This window comes from Thunnus albacares, chromosome 16 (assembly GCF_914725855.1).
Source record: "Thunnus albacares chromosome 16, fThuAlb1.1, whole genome shotgun sequence".
In the NCBI taxonomy this organism is placed as follows: Eukaryota; Metazoa; Chordata; class Actinopteri; order Scombriformes; family Scombridae; genus Thunnus; species Thunnus albacares.
The window spans coordinates 22401930-22426379 of NC_058121.1; the positions used below are offsets into that span (position 1 = coordinate 22401930).

Genomic DNA, 24450 nt, shown 5'->3' on the forward strand with positions numbered 1-24450 from the left:
GCATCCCATCAGTGGAAAGCTCTCGTTTTACACCTCTGACCCTCGCTTCACAGGGACTTGTCTCTTTGCACACACACACACACACACACACACACACATGTTGCCCCTGTGTTTAACATCTGCACTGAATAAAGAGAACAGTAACCCAATAAAATCTATCAGAACACATACACACACACATCAGAAAAGACGCACTTCACTCTTGATCTCAAGGTGTTACAAAAGACAAAAAGGAATATTTATAAGAGCAGATGTCTGATATTTTTTTTTACCTGTGCAGTATAGAAGGTACACTGGGACTAGCCAATGATCTAGGCTTGAAATGCTCTGTCTGTCCAGCGGACACAGTATATACTGTGTTTATGTTAGACCTAAAGAATGATTGCGATTGGCCAGAAGATGGCACTGCAACAAGACAAAACTGTGACTATATAACAGAAAATTGTCCCTTTCTTTCAAAATTTTCTCACCAAAATCCATGATGAATTTTAAATGATTAAAATGTTCAGGATTAAAACATTTTTAACGGCCTTTTCCTCACACAAAGTGCTCTACAAATGGCAGCCGCGGTCTTTGCTGTAGGTTCGATGCAAGTCTTCACATTTTTAATGAAGAACTTTTACTGCTCAGTTGTTGTAATCAATCACAGTAAAGACGGCAGCAGCTCATGCCCGACCACAATATGGCTCATAATTTCATTTCATTATTTCATTTTATGGCCATATGTCCAGCTGTTCTGGCCCAGTACACATGAAGGCCACTGAAAACTCATATTATTGTATGTCAAAGAATTTTTAAATCAATCAGCAGGGAACAGAAAGTGTACAGTATATCCAAATATATATAAATATAATGGAATTTGGTGCATATTTTAAAGCCATGTCTGGATTAAGCCATGTGTTTTATCTAAAAGAGCCTTGTTTTGTTAAAAAATGCAAGCAATATGTGTCCCATCTTTATTAATTATGAATTATTATGTCTCCTCACATCCTATATATGATCCATGTGTGTGGCACTAATGTAGAGAGCACTGACCTTGGATCTGGTTGAAATAATCTGTAAAATAAATATGTTAGTTGAAGAGCGATGGAAAACTGCACAGGAAGCAAACTGAATTATCTTGCCCCGTCAGCAAATTTTATGTCTTGGAAAAACAACTTAAATGTTGAATATGAGACTATTTACAGTGGACCAATAAAAATATAAGTGGCTGGGTATTTTGTGCTGTTGGATTGCTGATTGTGCCTTAATGGAAACTTTCATTGCCCTACAAGAAGTTTGTTTTGCATGATTAAGTCTAAGTCTGAGAATACACACAAAGCATAGGCCTTAATTTAATATATATTTCAAAGTGCTGGTGTTTTGTCAAGTGTGCCAAGACAAGTTACAGGACACAGTGATGGAAGATGATGTTTCAGGACCCATTTAAGATTTAAAGTGCTGTATTTTCCCAGACTATAAGACATCCAGTAGACCTTAATCTGGAGCCACAATTTAAGCAGAATCTCACAAGCAAAGCAGAATAATAAAGCTGACAATCTACAGTGTGTCTTGTAATTTGTAATGATTGCAGCAGCCTCTCCTTTGATGTCCCTTCAAGTACAGACTGATGTAATCTCAGATGTTACTATTTGGGATTTTGGAATATGTAAAGCCTTTTTTTTTTATTTTCTAAGGCGGTTCTTATTTTATGAGTTGGATATTCTTGCTCCAGACTATAACTGCAGAGTCCTGTTTTTAACCTGTGAACCAGCTACCTTTGTAGATCAACATGTATAAAATATAAAAATGTAAAACAAACAAAAAGAGTCGTCACCCATGCAAATGTAAAACTTCTATATGCATATGCAGACACATATACTCCCTGGCAGTCAATCACTCTGCTCTCATTGTACTTGTCTGTTCCCTGTTCCCATGGTAACAGACAGGCTGTTCTTCGACAAGTGCAACATGGAGAAGCTGAAGTCTTACAGTAAAAACAGGTCAAGACGACTTCAGGGCTTTTTTTTTTCCTTTTTTTTGAAACAACACTTCATGAGTATTTTGATCAAACCATGTTATGCTGATTTGTACTAAACATCTGCATTGTGTGTGATTTCTGTTGATGTAGCAATAATGCAGAGTACAATTTTTTGCAGCTGTTTATATGAGACCTAAACCATTTATCCCACAGTTTCAGCTGAGCTGGACGCTCTTCAAGCCAAATTCTTTTATAGTTTTTAGGGGAAAAAAGGATTACACTTCACTTTTCTGTAGAGGTGGGTGTACTTGCTGTGTTTCCCCTTGATACCAGACCCTGACTGTCCGAATCAATGCTAGTAAAAGCCCTTCAGCTTCAATTAGATCACTCTGTAGAGTATTTTACCAGTAATCTAATTATGCCACAATGGACACCTGCACGAGCACAGACATGCACACACCGAGTCTGATTTTCAGAAAACTTACACACACAACCCGTTTTGCACTCATGGATGCACACACACACACACACACACACACACACACAGAAACACTTTCAGTTGAGTGAGTAAGGCCAGTAGTTATACAGGATGATCTCATCCTGAGACACTGAGAGATGATGTCAGACTTTAGATCAGGACTCTCGTGCCGCCGCTAAGCTACTGTAACTGTTTATGTTTTTACAGGCCATGAGGGCTTGCGGCACAGAGTGGAGAAGGCGTGTGTGTGTGTGTGTGTGTCCAGGTCTTTAAGCGCTTTCAGGATATTAGTTTTGATTGAGCGTGCTACAAAGAGCTGCGTCAGCTTTATTTGCATTCTTTCAACGAGAGCAGAAATCCAAATCCAAAACAATCCAAATCTTGATGTTTTTTTTTTTCCTGATTTTTATTTCATATCTAAATATACTGTATATCCTCCCTCAGTGTTATTGCAGTTTGTTTCCTGGCAGCACTGCAGCCTCCCAGACTTGCAGATTTTTATTCCTTCTAGACACAAGGATCTGATCTGAAGATTTCTCCTCCTCATTCCAATATTCAGCTGCTTTCATGTTGTGTAAAACGGGCGATTCTTCATCGTACGTCCCGAGAGCTTTTTTTTTTTTTTTTTTTTTTTACCCATCCTCTCCTCCCAACTTGTCTCATCTCCCGTGGGTGTTTCCATATGCTTCCCTGTTTCTTATTTTTTCCTCTGCTCTCCTTTCCTCTTATCTTTCTTCTCCTAGAATCACTCAAACTGAAATCTGTTTGATCTTATTTCCTCCTCTTCCTCACCCCCCCCCTCCCCCTTCCTCCTTCTCGCTCACTTGTCTCTCTCTTTCCCCCCAGTGATCTCATTTCCAGGATGTGTGCGATGTCTAATGTCACACGTGCATTTACTGTCAGTGGAGGCTGGTGAGGGGAGAGGAAGAGGAGAGGAGAGGAGAGGAGAGGAGAGGAGAGGAGAGAGCGACAACAGGACACACCCTAATGTGACCTCGTGCATCTCTCTCTCTCTCTCTCTCTCCTGCACTGTTGTAAGCACACGGCTCTTTCATCTCCTGAGCCTGCGGACAGCGTGGTGACATCATGTAGGTTGTGTGAGCTGAATACAGGATCAAAGGGCGGCAACAACTGATACGTCACTTTATCTCTGCTTTTCTTCAGTGTTTGTCCTCCATCCTCTAGTCTTGTTTTTTAATCCAGTTATCACGTGTCATTTTGTCATTTTATATTGTTATTTTGATATCTTAACAGCATTGTTTTCATTAGTAGTGGTGCACCAATGTTTTTGCTATTGCCAACAGCAGTTACAGTACTAACAGTACTAGTAACAGTCTTAACAGACGTTCACACCCACTACTTTAAAAACTCCACAAGATGACACAGTAGTGGCGTGCAGAGATTTAATGAGGCAGGGGGACAAACCATAAAGGTCACCTATATTTTTTTGCTTTTCTGGTGTGACATCAGGGCAATAATTAAGGCATTTGGGAAAAGATATATTCTGTTTTTTTTAAACGCTGATACAGGAAGATCATTGTTGGGCAGTAACGCATTACTCAATAACACACAGGAGGTGGAGGTGTGGGCAGGCACCTAAAGAGGAGGAATGTGACTCCTGATAACTCTTGTCTAAAGTTGTCTTATTTATGTGTGGTGTGTTTTTAGCTAGCTAGCTAACGTTAACCACTTGTAAACCAAGATTCAGGAGTCACCCGGAAGGTGTGTGAACTCTGTAGGTTCACTGTGAGAACAACCAGATTTCTAGTGCTGCTTGCAGTCAGAGAGGCTAACATTAGGCTAACTGCTGACAGTCAGTAAATACCTCCAGAATGTAAGATGGCTGCTTGTTAATCGATAATGTCTGAATAAACTGATGAAACTGTGAAACTGAGCATCAAAATCAATGTAACAAATAATGTCACAAATTACTTTTTTAAATAGGAAAGTCCCTAACGTAAGTACTGTTTCAATGAGTAATTGATTACATTTTTTGAATTTTGACACAATTACAAGGCAGGGCTGCCAACTCTCATGCAATTGACACTTTTCACACGCACTCATGACTCACTTAATGAAAACAAATTCGCGGTGTGAAAAGAGGACACTGCTGCAGACGCACTGGATCTGTAGACAGATGTCAAGTTGACGGATCGCGTTCATTTCCTATGGAGAGCAGGAGATCCGGCCACGCGGTGCATGTTGGATACATAATCACGACCCAACGTCAACTTTATGCAAATGAGGTCTGTCCAGCACAATGCAGCCAGCTTGCAAAACTCCGATCAAACTATCAAATTAGGCAGTGCTGATCACATATTTGCCTCAAATGTTTTCCGAAACATACTTTTATGTACTGTTTAGCTGTAAAATGACAAAGTTTGTGACGCAGCTGCCATATTGAAAACGGCAGAGCAAAAACCAAGCACCGCCCAACTTGCAGTATGTCACCCACCGGGTGGAGCATTCAGTGGTCCGGTGTGTCCAGATGCATGGACTCGGTGTGTCTGCACCATGACAGCGCATGGGCAGACAAGACAGAGCAGCGCAGTGCAGCAGCGAGTTATTCAGCGCGAGTTCACATCATCATGGGAAAAGCAAGAAATGTACACAAATCTGTTATAATGTAATTTATTCCCATGCATGCTGCTCAGAGTAATCTCAGTCTTCTGGAGGGAGAATGAGTTACTATGGTTACAGGGACGCTCTGTGTCTCTGTCGCCTTGAAACTTTCTTGCGATTCCCAATAATAGGTTAGGTCAGTATACCTAAACAAAATCATGAATGTAAGTACCTCAACGCTGAAATCTAGTAATATAATTTTACATTTTTGGTTAATATTTTACAGGGTTGCCAACACCCTCTAATCTCTCTCAAAGCAATCTCTCAGATCTCACAACAAATAAGAGACGCTGCTTCACCACAGCTGGCTCAAATCAGTGCAACTCTGAGCTCAGCACACCAGGTTAGGTAAGGCTGTTTCTCAGGCGGAGCAGGGTTGGATGGGGTGAAAAGCATTTCAAATATGAAATAGCCGTTCTTCTAATAATCATTCCCTGCCCTGATCCACCCAATTATATACTGTTCTTGATGCATTCTTGGTTTTCATAGCACTCTCAATCTAACTAATCTAGACTGGTGCAGGTGGCCGTTTCTTGACTTAATCCAAGATGTTAGGTGGTGTAGAAATGCAGGGAATTTGTTTTAAATTACAATTCTGTATCTTTCCAAGTTTACTCCCCATTTTAAAAAATAACCAGGCACCCATGCTTAGACCTATTTACTTCTATTTGGGTAGAGAGTCTAAAGTGGGGAGTGTCGGATGATTGAAGCAACTCGGTAAGGAGCATAAATCTTTCTTATCATATGTTTTGAAGATAAATTTGTGTAACATTTAGAGTGCATATCAAAAATGCTTCCCAATATTAGCAAATTAGCAAAAAGATCCCCCTCCCCTATGGGAACAAATCTCACTCCAAGCTGAAGTCAGAAGTTGGCAGCCCTGATGACAGGCCTGTTTTTAGACTTCTGAACTTGTACAAAAACAACATAGTTTACCTTAAATGTCAGTAACATTAAGTGAAATCCCCGTTGCTAATAGTAGAAATTGTGGAAAATGCCCATCCCAGTTTCCAGAGGCCTAGGTGTAATTTTAAAAGTGTTAGCTTTGTCCAACAAACAGCACTAGAAACTTGACAAGCTGGGTGACTACTTATGTTTGTAGCACATCCAAACTGGACTTGAATATGTAAACCTGACATGCTGAAAAAATACGACCATGAGCAACAAACAAAACAGAACAGAAGGATGAAATGAAGGTTTTTAAGTGGTAATAGTAGAAATATAAGTAGTACAGTGCCTCTGAAAGTGCAGTAGTAGTACAATTACCAGTACTTGCAGGTCTAACAGTAGTAGCAGTAACAAGACGGCATGTGCTTCACACTGCAAAAGGTTCCAGTTTTTACTGTTAGGATCTAAATAATTTAGTGTCCTGCGTGCTTCCTAGCTGGGCCCCCTGCTGAGAGACACACACACACACGCACACACACACACACGCACACTACCAGTGTTCACCAATTTCTCACACTACTTGACTCAACTCTTGCATCTTCATACATAATACACTGTTCATACACACACATATAAAGGCACACACACACACACACACACACAATCACACACCCCTGCGCCACATAATAAAACACTGGTTCTACCACCCACCCTGCAGTACACCACAAAGAGCTGATGGCCCTCCCCCCATCCTCCCTCCCTGCTCCCATTGGCTGTGAGGCTTGGATGCTGGCAGAGTCTCAGACCAATAAGACATGTCTAAGGTGATGTCATGGAGGCAGCATTGATGCTGTTGCTGATGCTGTTGCCCGGCGCCTCTATCCGTGCATCCAGACGGGGGTAACCGTAGTCACCGGTCCACCATCAGCAGCAGAGAAGACAGGGACAGAGGGGGGTGAGTCTGCAGCACTCACATCACAAAACACACAGCGGCACACATCATCTGCGTTTCACTGTGAGCTCTGAAGGTTAAGTTTTATTGTGTAAGTGAATGTTGTATGCTTGTGTGTCTGTGCATGTGTGTGTCTGTGTGTGTTTGTGTTTGTGTGTGTGTGTGTCGGTAGGGCGTATTGGGGCGAGGGTGAGGATAGTGATGATGCGGTGGTTCCTGCTGACAGGAGAAAGAGGAAGAAGGAGAGGGAGAGGACTCAGTGTACTCAGTAACTGTATATGGTGTATAACCTGTGTTATTTATTATTGATCTTCCATATGTGAGGATGCAGCTTTGTTCCTGATTTTTGGGAAGGAGGGAGAGAGAAAGAGAACGGGAGAGGAAAATGAGGGAGTTTGTATGTGTTTATGTAGCAAATAGGGGTGTGTGTGTGTATGTGTGTTAAAGACAGAAAGGATGAGAGTAAGAGACAAATAAAAGATTTGTGATTAATAGTTGACAAAAGTTCCTCTTCACCTGATATTTTTGAATGGTTTTGTATGTAGTGTCCTGTGTTTTGTATATATTTCACCTTTAGCTGTGCAAGGTTCAGGTTTCATTATTGCGTGCGTAAGTGTATTTATATGCAAAAAAAACAGTTTACAAAGCAATCTGTGCATTAACTCGCTTCCAACCAATTGAGTCAAAATGCCTCATAAAAATGACAGATGTAGATGGGTGTTTTGGGCTAAATGTTAATATTCTCGTGACGTAGGACATATGGGAACTTTTGTGTGAAGTTAGAGTACATTATAACTACTCCTGCTATGACAAATCAGAATTTTACAATCAGAATATTTCTAGAAATAATCAGAGGTGTGTAAACATCAGATGAACATCAATCAGATGGTGTTTGGGATTGATATAAATGGTAATATTCATTACATACTGTTTATTCTTAATGCATGAATATGAAAATATATATATAGTAAGTAGTACATCAAATACTGCGTCCATGGAAGTCAACAAAAAAAAAAAAAAATCAATTTCTACTTCTAATTTTTGGAAACTCAAGGTTCATCTGGGACACTGAGGGTATCAGTGCTCTGTACAATCCAGCAGGAAAAATGAAAATCCAATGACATCCACTTTCAGGAAATTTGATATCCATTAGAGCAATATCACCGCCGCAACTGCTGAAAGAAAAACTACTGCAAGTATGGAACAATGTTGAAGTTTTATTTGTGGTTGTATGAGACTTCTGCTGACTGCGCAGATCATTTCCAGTTTCCAGGGCATGTGTTGATATATGAAGTGTTACGTTTTAAATCATCATTTCCGATTTGGAATTGGAACTCGACTTGACAAAAAAGTGTTGTTTTAAGTTTAAAAGTGTTATTAAAAGTGTGACTATAATCCGGTTTATATGAGGTGTCGGGACATAGCGGAAACATATATTTTATGTCTTTTTTGAGAGTGACAAAATAGATGTTTTTTTTTACAAGAAAGCCACAAGGTATTTACAAAAGCACAGGAGAAATATTACCTTCAGCATAGATGAAGAACAGTTACCTCCTGGGACAAAAATTCTATGAATATCATAAAATAGTATAGCCTAATGAAAAACCTCTCGGTGGTATAACTGTCAGCAAAATTTCCCATCAGCACCACCCCAAATGTTCCCCATGTGTACCAAGACCTGTACAAGCTGCTCTCCCTCCCTCTCCCTCTCTCTCTCTTTCTGTGTATTGACAAACAAGAAATGGAGCGCTCTCACTCCTGCAGGAAGCGGTGCATTGATCTGCAACCTGGGTGGTTTCATAAGATGAGAAGCAGCTGTGTGTGTGTGTGTGTGTGTGTGTGTGTGTGTGTGTGTTTGCATTCCAACAGTGCAGCAAAGCAGTATCCTTACTGCCTGATTAGTATGTTTGCCTGCAACTGTGTATTTACAGGTATCTGTACATGCATTCATATTGCTACATGTGCCCATATATACGTGAGCGCGTGTGTGTGTGTGTGTGTGTCCTTGTGTGTGTGTCTCACTGGGAGCCATGTCAGGAGGGTCAGGTGAGTGTGTGCTCTACACTGTAATGAGACATCTCTCCACACACACACACACACACACACACACACTCAGGAGCTCACTTCTATAGATAGAAGCAGGTAACCAAGAGATGCTACACAGAAGTGCGGAAGGTGAATGGAAGTACGGAAGACGGCAGATGGCAGATGGAAAAACAGTTGTTCGTCAAAGAAAATAGTTGCTTTCCCAAAATGTCGAAGCCTTCCGTTAATCCAACAATAGCATCCTACAGCTGTCTGGATAGCACAGTTAGCATGCTGATCTTGAAAGGATAAATACAGTTTAAGAATTTTAATTTTATTTACAGCTTTCCTTCTTTGCCATTAGGTTTTCTTTAACTTGACAAGTCTCTCGCCTCGTGGTGCATTCTGTATTTGGCTGAAATTAAGACAGAATGATTAACGACTGTCCCAGGTGCTGTTTGGATGATCACCTGTGTGGAATCCCTGCTCAGAAGATGAAGGGGAGCCGGTTGAGATGCGGGCGGGGCATTTGGGCTTTCTGGCAGACACGTCCCATCACAGATGTTTGATTAAATAGACTCACGTCGGGACACAGCGGCACGTCTCTGTAGTGGAAATCAGTTTCATGATGTTCAAATCTTTGTTTGCCCTCTAATACGGGTATAACTCCTCAGCACACAAACACAAAAGAATTGGGCCTAATTCTGTTGTGTTTCCACATGATACGAGGGCTTATGTTTTGATGATACTGGATCCCAGAATTAAGGGATACTTAATTAGTGGGTGCAGTCAGCTGTGAAAAGGTCAACATGCTGTGCAGGCCACTCCTAGATTCTGACATTTTAAGATTCTCCAATTAGCGAACAACAAGTATTTAAGGATTCACAACCTTTGAGTAATTTGTTGTTTGCGTATAACCATGAGTGGCAATGATGCAGAAAGTTCTGTCCATTATCATTAATTTGATGAGGTAAGAAATATAATTGTCTATAATGGTACAAGTTTTATTCACTGAAGTGTGGAAAATTACCTTCAGTAGCTTTGTTCACTTAGTTAAAAGGTCTTGAAAGTCTATGTAGAATGAGAGAGACGGAATTACAGCATCCATCAGATGTTCATCAATTCAGTGTTGATTAGGCCATCTGACAGTCAGAGGATAGACGCAGAAAGACAGAGGGATAGTAGGTGGTAGAAAGGTCTGGTGAGACAGTTGCTACTTTGCTGTTTCTCTCTCGCAATAGTGCAATTCAGTTCTATTCAATTTGTGGTTTAAATTCATTAAAAATGTAATTGGATTGTTGTTGAATTTAATTTCCTCTTTGTCGAACAGTTAGATTTGATGTGATTAACAGGCCATAGTCGATGTATCACGATCACGTCACATATTGCAGCACTGTTAAAGGAAAGAAGTACATTTTTAGCAGGTGGTGAAACCGGCTGGTGTCGTGGTTGTTTCCTTGCTTTGTTTTTTTATACCTTCCTCTTCCTCTCTTGGATATTCTCGAAGATTTACAGCAGTTTCTGGCTCTGGTGCCACGGCTGTAATTTGGGAGTGGCATTTTGGGAAACATATGAAATCACTGAAGCAGAAGTGGGCATGGCATCACAGATCAGCGATATGTAACAGTGTTAACGGTAAGCAAGCTTTAAAGGAATAGTTTGACATTTTGGGAAATAAGCTCATTCACTTTCTTGCTGAGAGTTAGATGAGAAGATCAATACCGTTCTCATGTTTGTGCGTTAAATATGAAGCTACGGCGAAATTACAGTTAGCTTAGCTTAGCATAAAGACTGGAAACAGGGGGGAACAGCTAGCATGGCTCTGTCCAAAGCTAACAAAATCCACCTACTAGCACCTTTAAAGCTCATTAATTCGTACCAAAACCGAAATGTAAAAACGTCCAGTTGCGTTTTTTATGTCCTACACTATTTCTTGGCTGCAAGTAGTGACTTCCTGGAGTCTCTGCTGGTTGCCTGGTAACTTCACAGCGATACCATGACAATGATGAAATAGTTTGTCATCTTAGGACGGAGCCAGGCTAGCTGTTTCCCCCTGCTTCCAATCTTTATATTAAGCTAAGCTAACCATCGCCTTGCTCCATCTTCAACTTGGCAAGAAAGCATATAAGTGTATTTCCCAAAAGGTCTAACTGTTCCTTTGAAGTATTTTGGGTCCTCTACTGTAATCAGAAGCTATTTTAATGTTTTCTAATGAAATCTCACATGAGGAAGGATGTTCACAGTCTTTCTGATGAGGACCTCTGTAAATCAAAATGTAATATAATATAGTTTATGTGAGGATATTCTTTTTATTATTCATTCTTGTTTACTTCCTTGGCTGGATATTCTCTGTCTTTATTAAAACTGACAGACTATCCTTGGCTGGGTAGCCTACATTTATTCTTTACTTCTGCCAACAGTTCTTACGCAGAGCTATTCTCTCATTGGTGGAGTTTAACTTTAATGGGAGGAGCTTTCACAAGTGCTCTGCAGTTTTTCTGTCTTATTAATTCTCTCTTGAGCCACGCGCGCTTTCATTATGTGACCTTTAAAGATGCTTGATGTAATCCTCCCTCTCTCTGTCCCTCTCTGTCCCTCTCTGTCCGTGCGTGTGTGTCTCTGACAGACTGAGAAGGATCTTCAGCATCCCTGGAGAGTTACATACGCAGTGAGAAGATGACTCTGGCAGGTAAATGCAGTCACAGCAGAAACCTGCACACCTTACAGGTCCCCTCCTCCTCCTCCCTGTGTATACTGCTAATGACTCCATGGTGCAATTTTACTATCTGAATCATAGATCTTGTCATTATTATGACTGTTGTAATAACACAATGAAAATGACTCGTCACTTTCACTGAAAAGGAGAATTACATCATCAGCCCTTGAATGCTTGTTCATCATTAAGTTTGTGTCAACACAATGTCAAGCATGACAGCACAAGTGTGTGTGTTTGTGTGTGTGTGTGTGTGTGTGTGTTTGTGTCCTCAGCCTACAAAGAGAAGGTCAAAGAGCTCCCCCTGGTGTCTCTGTTTTGCTCCTGCCTGAACCCACAGACTGCAGAAAAACCTACATACAAGGCAGAAGGTAAAAGAAATCTGTTTTTCACAGACATCAATGAATCACGCAGGAAGAAATCCATCATAGCCAGGAGACGCATGTAAAATCACATTTTGATTATGTTTAACAGTTTCCTTCTATTGAAAAGTCACAGTAAATAAAAAAAATCTAAACATGGCTATGATCCAACACAGATGCGGTGGACCTGGGTTGGTGCGTCATCAAAGACGTGGAGGTGATTGAGCTGAACAAGCGGGCATCGGGCCAGGCCTTCGAGGTCATCCTCAAGCCCCCGTCCTTTGATGGCGTGCCAGAGCTCAACACCTCCATGCCGCAACGCCGCGACCCGTCCCTGGAGGAGATCCAGAAGAAGCTGGAGGCTGCCGAGGAGAGGCGAAAGGTGAGGGGTGAAGGCGGAGCCATGGGGGTTCTTCCAAACTTGAGATTGTCTACGATGATGACGCCCATAAGAAACCCAGCTGGACAAACCCTAACCCTAAAGTGCAACCTTAACCTGCGCTATTTGTAACTCATTCAGGCGACATAAAACGTCTGACAACACTCTTTGTGGGCAGAATGATTTATCGACTCCGGAGGAAAAGGGTGGAAACAGATAAGAGGAAAGAGGGAGGGTGTGTTGCGGTGGATGCATATAGGAAGGGAGGAAAGGCGAGCTTGGAGGGAGAGTGGGATGATGAAAAGAGGGACATGAAAGTACAAGGGCAATCACGCAAGGACACACACACAATGGCTTATATTCATCAAGCGGAGAGGACTGTGGAAAGAGGGGGAGGAAGAGAGGGGGAAAGGTGAAGAGAGAGGGAAATTATAGCTGAGGCAGAGTTTCGGAAATGTATCCTGCAGCAGAACGTTCAGACACCTGCAACATCAAACACACCTATTAACAAGTGTTTGTCTATTAAGTGCCTTTAAGGACCAAACTGTCATGTCTACTTTCTGCTTTTGTCGTGTGATAACTCAAATTAGACACATGCACACATCATAACGTCTATTGTGCCTCTTGTAACGCTTAAGATCTCCAAGATTGTAGTTAATCTCCTTTTTTTATCCTTATTTAAGTATTTTGTAACATGGACAAAAATCACCTGTTGAATCTATCTCCCTCTAGTGCCAGGAGGCCGAGCTGCTGAAGCACTTGGCGGAGAAGAGGGAGCACGAGCGTGAGGTGATCCAGAAGGCCTTTGAGGAGAACAACAACTTCATCAAGAACGCCAAGGAGAAGCTGGAGCAGAAGATGGAGGCCAACAAGGAGAACAGGGAGGCTCTGCTGGCCGCGATGCTGGAGAGGCTGCAGGAGAAGGTACCGTCCAATTGATATTATCATCCCTATAACTACTGTATTCTTTACCAAAAAGGTTCTTCAGTGTGTCACACTTTAATTCAACAAATACCACAAACTATGTCTACTTCAGACTGTAAACCACAATTGTTCTCTGGGGTCCAAACTTGTCTGTAGGGCTCCTTTTTGTAAAAAAAAAAAAAAAAAACACAAAAAACATCCATTTTGAACAATATAATGCAGTAATTGCAATAATCGGACCCCAGATGTGATCTGTGACGCACTAGCAGCATATTTGAGATTACTATTAGTTTGTTGGCATCAACTCTATTACTATTGTGGCCTTTTAGGGCTTTTCTCTCCCCAATTGTTTTCAGTTTGTCATTCCACTGTTTGGACTGTGTGAAGAAAGCTTATAAGCCTTTATGGAATAGTTTGACATGTTGAAATGATGAAGTATGCTTTTTTGTTAGATGAACAGATCAATATCACTCTCATGACCGGGGGTTTAGTAAGGAGCTGGACGGGAGGCGTTTAGCCTAACTTAGTATAAAGTCTGGAAGCAGGAGGAGACAGATATAGCCTGGCTCTCTTCAGAGTTCAATATTCTACCTAACCTCTTAACTTCACTAAATAAAACATCATGTCTCTTGTGTTTAATCTGTATGCAAACAGAGATGTAAAAACAATAATTTCTGGTTTTAGGGGAGTTACATCCTGGAAGTATTTCTTGGCGAACATCAGCCAAGCACTGTGAATTCCTGAGCTGTGTCCAAATGACTCCCTCGCTCACACGAGCACTATTCTGACTCTACACGCCCTGCATAGTTTACTCAATAGTGAGCAATAAATCACAATTTCAGACGTTTATTAATCATCACCAGTTTCATTGTGAGAATTTATCAGCGCACCATATTACATTTCACACACTCGCTGAAATAACATGGTGGAGGATAAATATAGTGCACTATATAGTAAATAGTAGGGCTGTAGTCAACCAAAGAAAATCTTGGTCGACAGAGTGCACTGTAAACTCGGTAGCCACACATTTCTCTGTTCTGTATTTGTCTGTTTTGTGTCTTCAGGTTATGCTAACCCATTGTTGCTAACTTTGGAGCTAACCTCCTTCACTTTTCCAGCATTTGGGGAAACAACAGACGTGACTTTTTAGCATTTATTAACTGACTCACTGTAGTCTGTACTGTACATTTACTGCCAGACTGACAACTTACCGCTCGCATCCAGCGTCACCTCTCTGCCCCTCGCTCTTTCCCGCTCGCTACGCAAGCATACTCCTTAACGGAGCCACGCGACCAGTGGTTTCCCAGGCAACGACAGACGTTGACTCACGTACCGGAACGGCGCTGCACAGAGACTCCCAAACGCTATCGATTTCCAATCAAATATTAAAAAATATTTTTTTTGGTCTGGCGGGGGTTATCGTTGTTATCATTATGGAGAAACACTGATTCAGTAAACGTTAAGTACGTTCAGTAAACGTTGAGTACAGTTAGACCCAGCAGCCTCCGTTCGGTTGGGCGAGTTCAAAGATGTGAAAACAACGGGGGTGTTTTGAATACACCCCCGTTGTTTTCACAGGTAATTTGTTAGTCTGTCCCTCCCGCCGCAGGAAATAATGGATTAATCCTGGAAAGCTGTTGATGTAGCACATTTCTCCTTATGAAAATAACACGGAGATTATTCGACCAATGAGAATTTAGTCGGACGAGAGCATATCGACCAACTAATCGACCAGTCGACCAGCAGACTACAGCCCTAGTAACTAGGGAGTGATTTTAGATGCAGCCTCTTGTTGTCCAAGAAGGTGGATAAACTGTTGTTCGTCAAGAAAGAGTTACACCCTGTAACTTCCTCTAAAACCACAGGTTGTTGTTTTTACATCTCTCTCTCTGTGTACGGATTAAACAAACGAGATACAACGTGTTGATCTGTGAGCTTTTGAGGTGTTGATAGGTGTCATTTTAAACTTTGTACAGAGCTCGGCTAGCAGTTTCCTCCTGCTCCAGTCTTTATGCTAAGCTAGGCTAATGGGCTTCCTGCTCTAACTCCATGCTTAACACACAAATATGAGAGTTGTATCAATCAGTGTGTGGGTATTCGTTGTATCTATTTTAATTGTTTTTTTTATCCAACACCTATCCCACTGAGGTTTTGTGGATGTGCACATGACTATGTTGCGTCAGTGGCATCAATCTTCTCATCTAACTCTCAGAAAGAAAGTGTAGTTTCCCAAAACAGTGAACTATTCCTTTAAATTTTGATATATTTCACTAATTTTGACCAGTACTTTTTTACTGACACCCAAATCTTACTGTTTTCCTGAGTGCAAATGAGGCAAGCCTTCAGTATCATGATAAAGCAGATTTGCATTTCTATTTTAACATTGTTCACAAGCTTGATCAGTAATTATGAATATTATATGAGGAGGAAAATACTTTTTAGTTCTCCCCATTCTGTATCATTCCCCCGTTCAAATCTTTATGAGCAGCTGCTGAGTCGTTCCCTCGCTCTGCTGGCGTCTCCTTCATTAATGCTAATATATTCATGAATGCAAATGACTCTGATGTTGCTGTGTCTCTGTGTTTGTCTGGCAGGACAAACACGCGGAGGAAGTGAGGAAGAACAAGGAAATGAAGGAGGAAGCCTGCCGGTAGACGAGTGAAGCGAGGGATCTGAGGAGGAAGAGAGAGAAAGAGCAAGACTGGGAGTTTTTGTGAGTTGTTAAAAAAAAAAAAAAAGGAAATCAAAACAGTGCAGGAAAAAAAAAAGAACTCAATAGCAACTCGAACAAAGAGAAAAGATGCGTTTTCATATTGATGTATGCTTGAAGAAGCTGTACAAAGTTTAGCCAACTCTTGATGTTGAAATTCAAAAAGAAATCGTTTTTCTAAGGAAAGTGTGTGGTGGTGGGGGGTGGGCAGGGGGGGTTCGGAGTGGCATGTAAACAAACATTTCAAATTTTGAAAAGAGGAGCAGCCATGGATGTTAGGAGAGGAGTTAAAGCTGCATCAAGTCAGGAAGAGATAAAAATTTAAATTATAGCTCTCTCATTTATGCACTTCCTTCAGTCAGACAGCAGGAAATTATATTATCCTGCATGGTACAACAGCAGCATCATAAAAAACAACTAATGAAATAAGAAAAAGGAAGGAAACTAAGCTGTGTTTTTCTTGCTTTTAGCAATGATTTGTATCAGATGTTGGCATTGAACGCTACCAATCTGGCAGCAACACAGCCAATTACACAGTTTCTTTCCGATTATACTGTGACTACGGAGAAAGGGAGTTGTAATCTAAATTGTTACCTTGCAGAAGATGAAAAGATATGATGCGCTTGAGTAACACTGGACACAGTAGTTTAAAGAGCCCTATTCAGTCAAAACCAACACAAGTCAGAACTAAGAGTCTAAGGCCTCTTCAGTCTTTAAGTTACAGGTTATTTACCAGGACACAACACACAACACACGAGCTTTTGCTGTTTTCCGAAATTAAAAATAAAAATTGATTTCCCTAGGTCCACTGCTCTCATGCTAATTCTTCGCTGCACCGATTTAAAGATTGTCTAGTCTGTCTGGGGACGTCTGTGTGCTAAACTCAGTGAATCACACTGAATTGTTTATGAATTTAAAGTGTAGAATCAGGCTTTTGTTTCTTTCTACAGTTCTCTAGGGGAGTAAAAAAAGGGTATAAAAGCTTGAAAAGTGAGGAGATCTGCTGTATTCTGCCATTTTAAGGCTCTCTGTGAAACTTTTAGATCCTTAACTGTAGTGTAGTTGTAGATCAGTGACATTGCATTTGAGTCTCTTAGGTTTAGGGCACCGATTGCACTCTTGTTTCATTAAGCACAACTCAAAAGCACATATGCATACATGAAGGACGGTGAATATATACAGTATAAAAAAAAAAATAACATCACAAGGAGGCAAAGTAGGAAGAAGCAGCAGTTCAGAATTTGGACATAATTTGGTTTTTGAAGAAATGAGCTCGAGGGTTTTCTGGCTAACCAGCGGTCTCACTTTGCTTTGGCATGTGTCACTGTGCTCTGATTGTCAGTTTATGATTTTCAAGGATTTAAACATTAAAAGAGTAAACAGAAAGATGAAAATTTGCTCGAGTTGTTGAGTCATACTGACTTGAGTGAAACGCTGAAAATGTTTGCACTGTAGTTTGGGAGTCGTAACATGGGGTTTGTACTTGCTGTAACTGTGTGTCGCTATATGTCTTCAAGGCTGGATTGATTGTATCTATTTGGCATGGTCAGTAAAAACAGCTTGACTGAACTCACACTTTGCTCTGGTTCTCATGATTTCTCACTGTGTAGTATAATAGTATGATACTCTGTATGCACACAATACACATACATATGATTTCAACACTTTTACAGTTTGCAAATGATCTAGCTGTTTAATAATAATTCCTGCATGTAAACTTAACTTATTTTTAATATTATTATAACTGAATTTATTACTCAATATATTGTTGTTATCTCACCTAAGCAAAATCATTTTTCACAGCCTCATTAGACATCATAGTTGTTTTTTTGTTTTTTTTTAATGAAGCACATTTATTTTGTGAACAATGTTATTATAAAATGTGAGTAATAACAGTGATAAAGCATAAAACAAGACAATAAAAAACTTTCACACTTTTAATATTAATTCACATCAATCAGTCAGCGGTCATTCCACATCGTTCAAGAATCATTTACTGTACAAAGCATTAAGCACTTTTTGCCAGAGTCTGCATCTCTGGATTAAAGCTGCAATAAGCCATTTTTGACCACTAGGGGGCAGAAAGAAATGCAACTATTTCCAGTTTTTTTTTTTGATACTACCAGTGTATCAACGTCTTATGGCTAATATGTTTAAGGATAGGTTCACAATTTTCAAGTCTTTCTTTAAACAATAGTCAGGTGAGTGAATGAATGACACAAATAGTGAATTTATTACTAAAAAGACTAGAACTGTGAAAGATATCCACTTTATGGCCGAAGCTTCAGATTATCTTCAGATAAATGTTTAAATACATTTTGAGGACATTGTAAGCGCATTTGGAGGGGATTTTCTAATGGTCAGTATGAACAGGAGGAATGATTACAGCAAGAAAAACCTGTTTCATTGTTCAGAAAGACTTGAAAAATTGTGAACCTATTCTCTAAAAGCCCCGGTCACGTCACAAAGTGCTGCAGCAAAATTCATTCCCACAAAATAGGTGGTGCTGGAGACTCGGTGATGGTGAAGGGACTTTTCACAGAGCTAATTGGTACACTTGGATTCGGTTATGACATGAAAAATATTGCTTAATACAGATTTTAAGTTAGGAAGCAATAAACACAGCATGCTTGCTGGCATCAGAGCTCTCTGCATTACTGTTGCGGTATAACGATGGGCCGCACACAGGTACAGCCCACTGAGATCACCTCCGTTCCCAGTCTTAAGTCATACTTCTTGGCCTTCTTCCCTCTTTTGTTTTTCTGCCTTTGCCTTGGGACTCTGCAGTAGGATGGAAAAATGAGTCAGAGCTGAATATACTCAGATGATGTTATTATGGGATTATAACAGATTACTGTTGGCTATTACATTTTGTTGAGTTGGACCAATGAACAGGGATGAAACAAACAAAAATGAACTTTAATCAATCTAATTGAATGTGTTTACATTCAGTTCACTGCAATTAATGCAGCAACTGATAAAAATGACAAACCATTTATAGGGTTTTCACTATTCATTCAGCAGTGTGGGATGCATTAGAGAGAAAAATGCCACCACTGTTGGTGAAATAAATATTTACCATGTGTAGTGATTAAGGAAACAGCGGTTTGAAGTCTTGAGGCTGTGCAAAGCCTAACCTCAGTGTCTGACTGCTCTACTTTTGGTTTTCATATTCTCACTACTTCAAATCACAATAAAAAAAAGACTGATTTGTCACACTTACTCATCTACAAATGCACCAAACTTTTAACATATCCTGTACTGGTACGGTGTGTGTATGTCAGAATCCCACTTACCTCCTGGACAGTGAATTTTTACTTCATTTCGTAGTGGTGGATGTCCATTTTTGAAGCATTAAAAGGTAACCCCCTTTGTTTCCCTAACTGTTATCTGGTATACACTCCTGAATAATGCCTGCCATGTTTATGTCCCACCCTAGCACTGCATTTCAACAGGAAATGCGTGAGATTAAGAGAGATAATTGTCCCAATTGTTGGGTTGATCCAAGGCCAACCTCACATGAACTCACCGTATTTCTAAGCATGCACATAACGAAAATTGTAGTGCTGTAACCCGCAGTGAAAACAAAACTAGAGGCAAAAAAAGCTAAAAAAAAGTATAATTAGTTGCTTTTACAAGCACCGCAGTGGCTCACCTGTGGAGGACCAGGACCTGGTAGTAGATGGGTTTAGCCTCCAGGGCTGCGTCCTCACCTCCCCCCTGGAAGCTGAGACATCCGGAGGTCAGGCACTGAGCCTGAGGGATCCGCCGCGGCAAACGAGACGCCACATCGGAGTCTCTGGATAGGAACGGAAAGAAGAAAAAAAACTACATTTATGCCTGTAAAACTTAAAGAATCTTGTTATGGACACAACCTTTTCATTAAATCACCAAAAAACGTAATGAAAACAAGCTTCGGAGAAAATGTAATCCATGAAATCAAAGACATGTTAAAATGGCAGTGGTGGTAGAAATATTCAGATCCTTTACTTAAGTTTAGGTACCCATACAGCAATGCAAAAATAATCCATTACAAGTAATAAGTACGGTTGCAGCTGCTGGAGGTGGAGCTAGTTTGAACTACTTTATATAAAGTTCATTGGTTAAGTCCAGTGGTTCCCACCGCAGGGGTCACCAGATACATGCGAGGGGTCGTGAGATAATTAATCAGCGAGGAAAATCTGTTTTCACTTTAGGACTTGGACAACTCATAGACATCTGAAATGTGACCTTGGTTACACACTGCTTTTTGTGAGACGTCAACAGCCAAAAAGGTTTGCAACCGCTGGTTTCATCATTATTAAATTTTCAACAATGTGTTGTATATTAAAAGTCCACAGTGTCAAATCTTCATCTGAAAAGTAACATACGCTGCAAAATAAATGTAGTGGAGTAGAAAGTACAGTACTACGAGTGGTAGTATAAAGTAATATCAAATGGAAATACTCAAGTACCTCAAAATTGTACTTGTACAGTACTTGTGTAAGTGTACTTAGTCACTTTCCACCACTGCAAAATGGTGATTTTTGGCAAAAGCTCTGTGAACTGATGAATAAAACATAAAATGACATTATACTCAGACCCGAACAGCCCCTCACTTGAAAGTCCAGGGTGACAGAGACATGTTGGCGATGGATGAAGGAGACGTGCTGGCGATCTGAGGCTGCACCGATGAATCCAGAATGAGTCTCACTGTCTTGCCTTTAAGTCCGGTTCCCCAGCCCAACTTCACCGTGACTTCTTGGTTTTTCCTGGCGGCGTGCAACAGAGAGGCGAGGCCCAGCACCAATATAGCTCTTAACACGCAGCGCAGGCTTAAGTCCTTTTTTGGCTATATAAAACAATAAAGAAATGGTTAAAACAAACAGCAGCTAAAGAGAGATCCAAAAGAGGACGAACGGTGAAGAAAAAAAGTTTTGCTCATCAACCTACAGTAAGAAATTTTAAAAGTTTCAAATTAAATTTTGCGCTGCGCACCACCATTTCACTCTATGTGGTCACATTCATTCATAAAAAAAAAGTTTGAAAAGTTATCTCATGATCATTAAATGGAAATAAAAGACATCAGCTCACCGGGATCATGATTGTGTCGTCTCTCGCCTTCAGAGCTCAACCTCACTGTGAAGCGTTCCTCTCGCTGTCTTGCTATGATTACATTCTCGCTGTGTTTATATACAGGCAGAATGTGTTGGTGTGTTGAAAGGATCTGTGGTGCATTTCCGCTGTTACTGTTACTGACTTTAAAGATACACACGTTGATCTACAAACAAGATCAAGTTTTGTGTATTTGTAGTAGGAATTTTTTTTTTTCTTTCTTTATCTGTATCTATCTACGTCCCCATCACTTTTTATTCTCTACCTTTGTATGCATATTTCTCATTATCTCTCATCAATTCAAACATACAAAGAAAAGAAGAAAGACTTGAGAAGGCCTTCTTACACTTTTGTACATTCTCTTTAATTTGCAAAGTCTCTGAAAGCAATGTTCTTTTTTACTTGACCACGTTTTAATCTATCATAACCGAGTCATCAAGCCCCCGGGTGTGAAATGCGTGTGTTGATGAGCCAGGTGACGCTTTCATATGTCTTGTCTGTTGCATCCTGTCAAAAGATGTGAACGTTCACCTATAAACTGATTGATGTGGCTGTGAAAACGGCACACTACTACTTTTATGGCAATGAAGAGAAGGTTTCTGAGCTAAAAGGAGAAAAAAAAAGTCTGACGTGAAAATCTGCAACTCACGCTGGAAAATTTTTGTAGAGTGTCCAAACCAAACCAGAGTGTATTCTGTTAATCCACACCCAAGTAGAACAAATAATTTTTTTTGTGATAGGCTTTCAAAAAATCTGGCTTAGTTTAAAACTTTTCTGAAAGCAGAATGAAACTTCTACATACGTTCTGAACTGCCCCAACATTGACTCTCTTCATAGTCATATAAAACAAATAACATAACTTTACGCCCACACGCTGCTAACCCACTCTAAGTAATATAGGTCAAGGAAATGCTGACAGGGGTTCTGGTAATAAATCAGCATAACTACTCTTCTTGAACAATCGGTGTGTGAGAGAGGCGATAACATCTTCTCTCCTCATGCATCATATGAGTGAAGAGTCTACTAACTGGAGCACAGCTGTACTGGGTGTACGGTGGAACAACTGGTTTCAGAGCACGATGCAGTTTCACACCTTTAGACTGCAAAAAACATTGCAACACATGTAGAATCAGGTGTATAGATGTACAAAGTGTAACAAACTGAAAATTTAGAAAACCGGGGTTAAAGTATCGTTCTGTCTGTCTGCATAAATCTTTTGGTGTCCTTCTTCTTTCAGAGAAAACATTATATGTTCACATGAGCAGCTTCACTGCCAAACAATCCTTTAAATATTTGCAGCCGGGAGCTTATGGAGGCCAGGGCATGCCAAAATAATTATAGACTTTAAGATTTGAACTATAATCCATTTATGAATTGATATAGTTTTTAAGATAATTTAAATTGAGTAATTTAATTGTCTCTTGAATTATGTATTATCAAACTGTAAAAAAAAAAAAAAAAGTTAAATAATTTTAATAAAAAGGTAACATTTTCCAGTTAATAATAGTATTTCCTTTTTCTGTCTTTAAATTGTGAATTAATAATTGATTTTTAAAATGGAATCGCAAGCTTCATTTTAAAAAGGATTTTAAATCTTACTTTTTTAAAAATTCCATCTACTTATGCAGCTGCCTGTCATACTCCATGTCCAAATTATTTTGTTCCTGCTTTAACATTTACTATTTTGTGTTTGTTTTAATGTAAAGACATGTAATTAGTACTTACATGCTGCTTAAAAGTTAAAAAAAAAAAAGTCCAGTGTATTTATGCAAGTGCAGAAACAAAAAATAAAAGGGGTCAAGGGGACTCTCGAGCTGAGCTCACATCTTGCAGGTTTTACATACGTGTGCTGTGTCGTCTTAAAGAAATAGCTCGATATTTTGGCAAGTGTGCTTTCTTAATAGTTTTCTTACCAAAAGAAAAACTCTGAACAGCTACCCTGGCTTTGTCCAAAGATTAAAAATCCACCTACCAAAACCTCTAAAGCCCATTAACATGTTACATCTTGTTAGTTTTATCCATATCAAAGCCAATATCTGATCATTTCTGCAAGTTGGGTTTTGTAACCTTCAAACAGAACTAAGCTGTTTCCAGTGTTTGTGCTAAGTTAAGCTTATATTCAACAGACAAGTATGATAGTATTGAGCTCATCACCTAACTCACTCTACTATATGTATAGTTTCAAGTTTTTGATGATTTCAACATGAATTGGACAGAGTTGCATTAGCCTTTATTCCTCTTTTGATAGTTTGTCTGCTCTTTTGCCAAATGGCACTTCCAGACTTTAGTTCTCATTAAGCTTCACAATCTGTTGCACAACAGTCTGCAGCCTTATTTTCCAAAAGATGGAGTATGACTTGATATCAAGTGATAGATATGAGGTCAGGATCATTTATTTATACAGTCCCTTATCACAAGCATTGCTCAGAGGACTTTACACTAAAAAATAAGGCAAAATGATATATTTACATGATGCAATTAAAAAAAAATGCACATTTATATCCAAAACGGTGTATGACTGACTGTGGAATGATGATATGAAAACATAGAGAGGAGAAGAGAGACAGCGGGAACATCAACATGTTAAAGGTTTATTCAAGATTGACAAGATACAGAAGAAATGAAAAGTTCAAAGTTAATATTTCATTGTCAACCGAGATGAATTTTTCATTGCGCAGCTTAGCGCATAAAAACAAAAACTACACGGCATCATCAGAGTCAGAGAGAACGACCGACCTACTTCTTTCCCTTTCCTCTTTCACTCTACTCCATTGCTTTTAAAAGAAAGTAAAAGAAAAATGAATTAGGAAGACGTTTCTAACACAAACCACTGTCACTATCAATTTCTTCCTGAGAGAAATGCATGGGAGGATCAAACATGATTCACCGGTGCATTAATCATTTTGAAAATCTCAGTGACAGAGTTTCTGTTTACGGCACGTAGCAACCTGCTTCTCGTGGGTGGACTCTAGAAAAACATAGATGGAGGTTTGATGATGAAATTAAGCAAAAATGTATACACTGAGGACTAGTCGGTTTGAAGGAGAGAAGCAGAAAGGGAAATGAGGACATCTCTGTTTGTCTTGTCTTTGTCAACTGTCCTTTGTCTTCATTGAGAAATACAGTGGAAAATGAGTGTGAATATGGTCCACCTCCACTTTTACATGCTTAATTAAAGAATCTGGGTTTGATTTATAGGTCTTTAGGTTTGATGGAGTTGAAAAAGGGCAACATTTTAGGAACTACACTTGTTCACTGTCTTGCTGAGAGTCAGATGAGTGGTAATAAGAGTATTTCCCAGAATGTCAATCTTCCTTGACAACACAAACACTCACAAACTATT

General features: G+C 39.9%; 2 protein-coding genes across 4 annotated transcripts; one reads left to right on the forward strand and one right to left on the reverse strand.

Annotated features, from left to right (window-relative positions):
• The first annotated feature begins 5675 nt into the window (after positions 1–5675).
• On the forward strand, positions 5676–17582 carry stmn4 (stathmin-like 4). Of its 3 annotated transcripts, none has more exons than XM_044329584.1 (6): positions 5676–6903; positions 11552–11614; positions 11914–12009; positions 12177–12382; positions 13112–13303; positions 15898–17582. In XM_044329584.1, the coding sequence occupies exons 2-6, from the start codon at positions 11602–11604 to the stop codon at positions 15955–15957; spliced, it is 567 nt and encodes a 188-aa protein (XP_044185519.1). In that variant the 5' UTR covers positions 5676–6903; positions 11552–11601; the 3' UTR covers positions 15958–17582. The 3 variants fall into 3 exon arrangements, with proteins under 3 accessions (XP_044185519.1, XP_044185521.1, XP_044185520.1); XM_044329586.1 differs by lacking the exon at positions 5676–6903 and adding an exon at positions 6910–10560; XM_044329585.1 differs by lacking the exon at positions 5676–6903 and having other exon boundaries at positions 10721–11614.
• Positions 17583–17949: 367 nt separating this feature from the next.
• Positions 17950–22256, reverse strand: il17a/f3 (interleukin 17a/f3). The gene is made up of 4 exons (XM_044329587.1): positions 21087–22256; positions 20612–20844; positions 19669–19812; positions 17950–18794 (listed from the first exon to the last, which is right to left on the reverse strand). Exons 1-4 carry the CDS (start codon positions 21093–21095, stop codon positions 18668–18670), a joined length of 513 nt encoding a protein of 170 aa, XP_044185522.1. The 5' UTR covers positions 21096–22256; the 3' UTR covers positions 17950–18667.
• Between the last annotated feature and the right edge of the window lie 2194 nt (positions 22257–24450).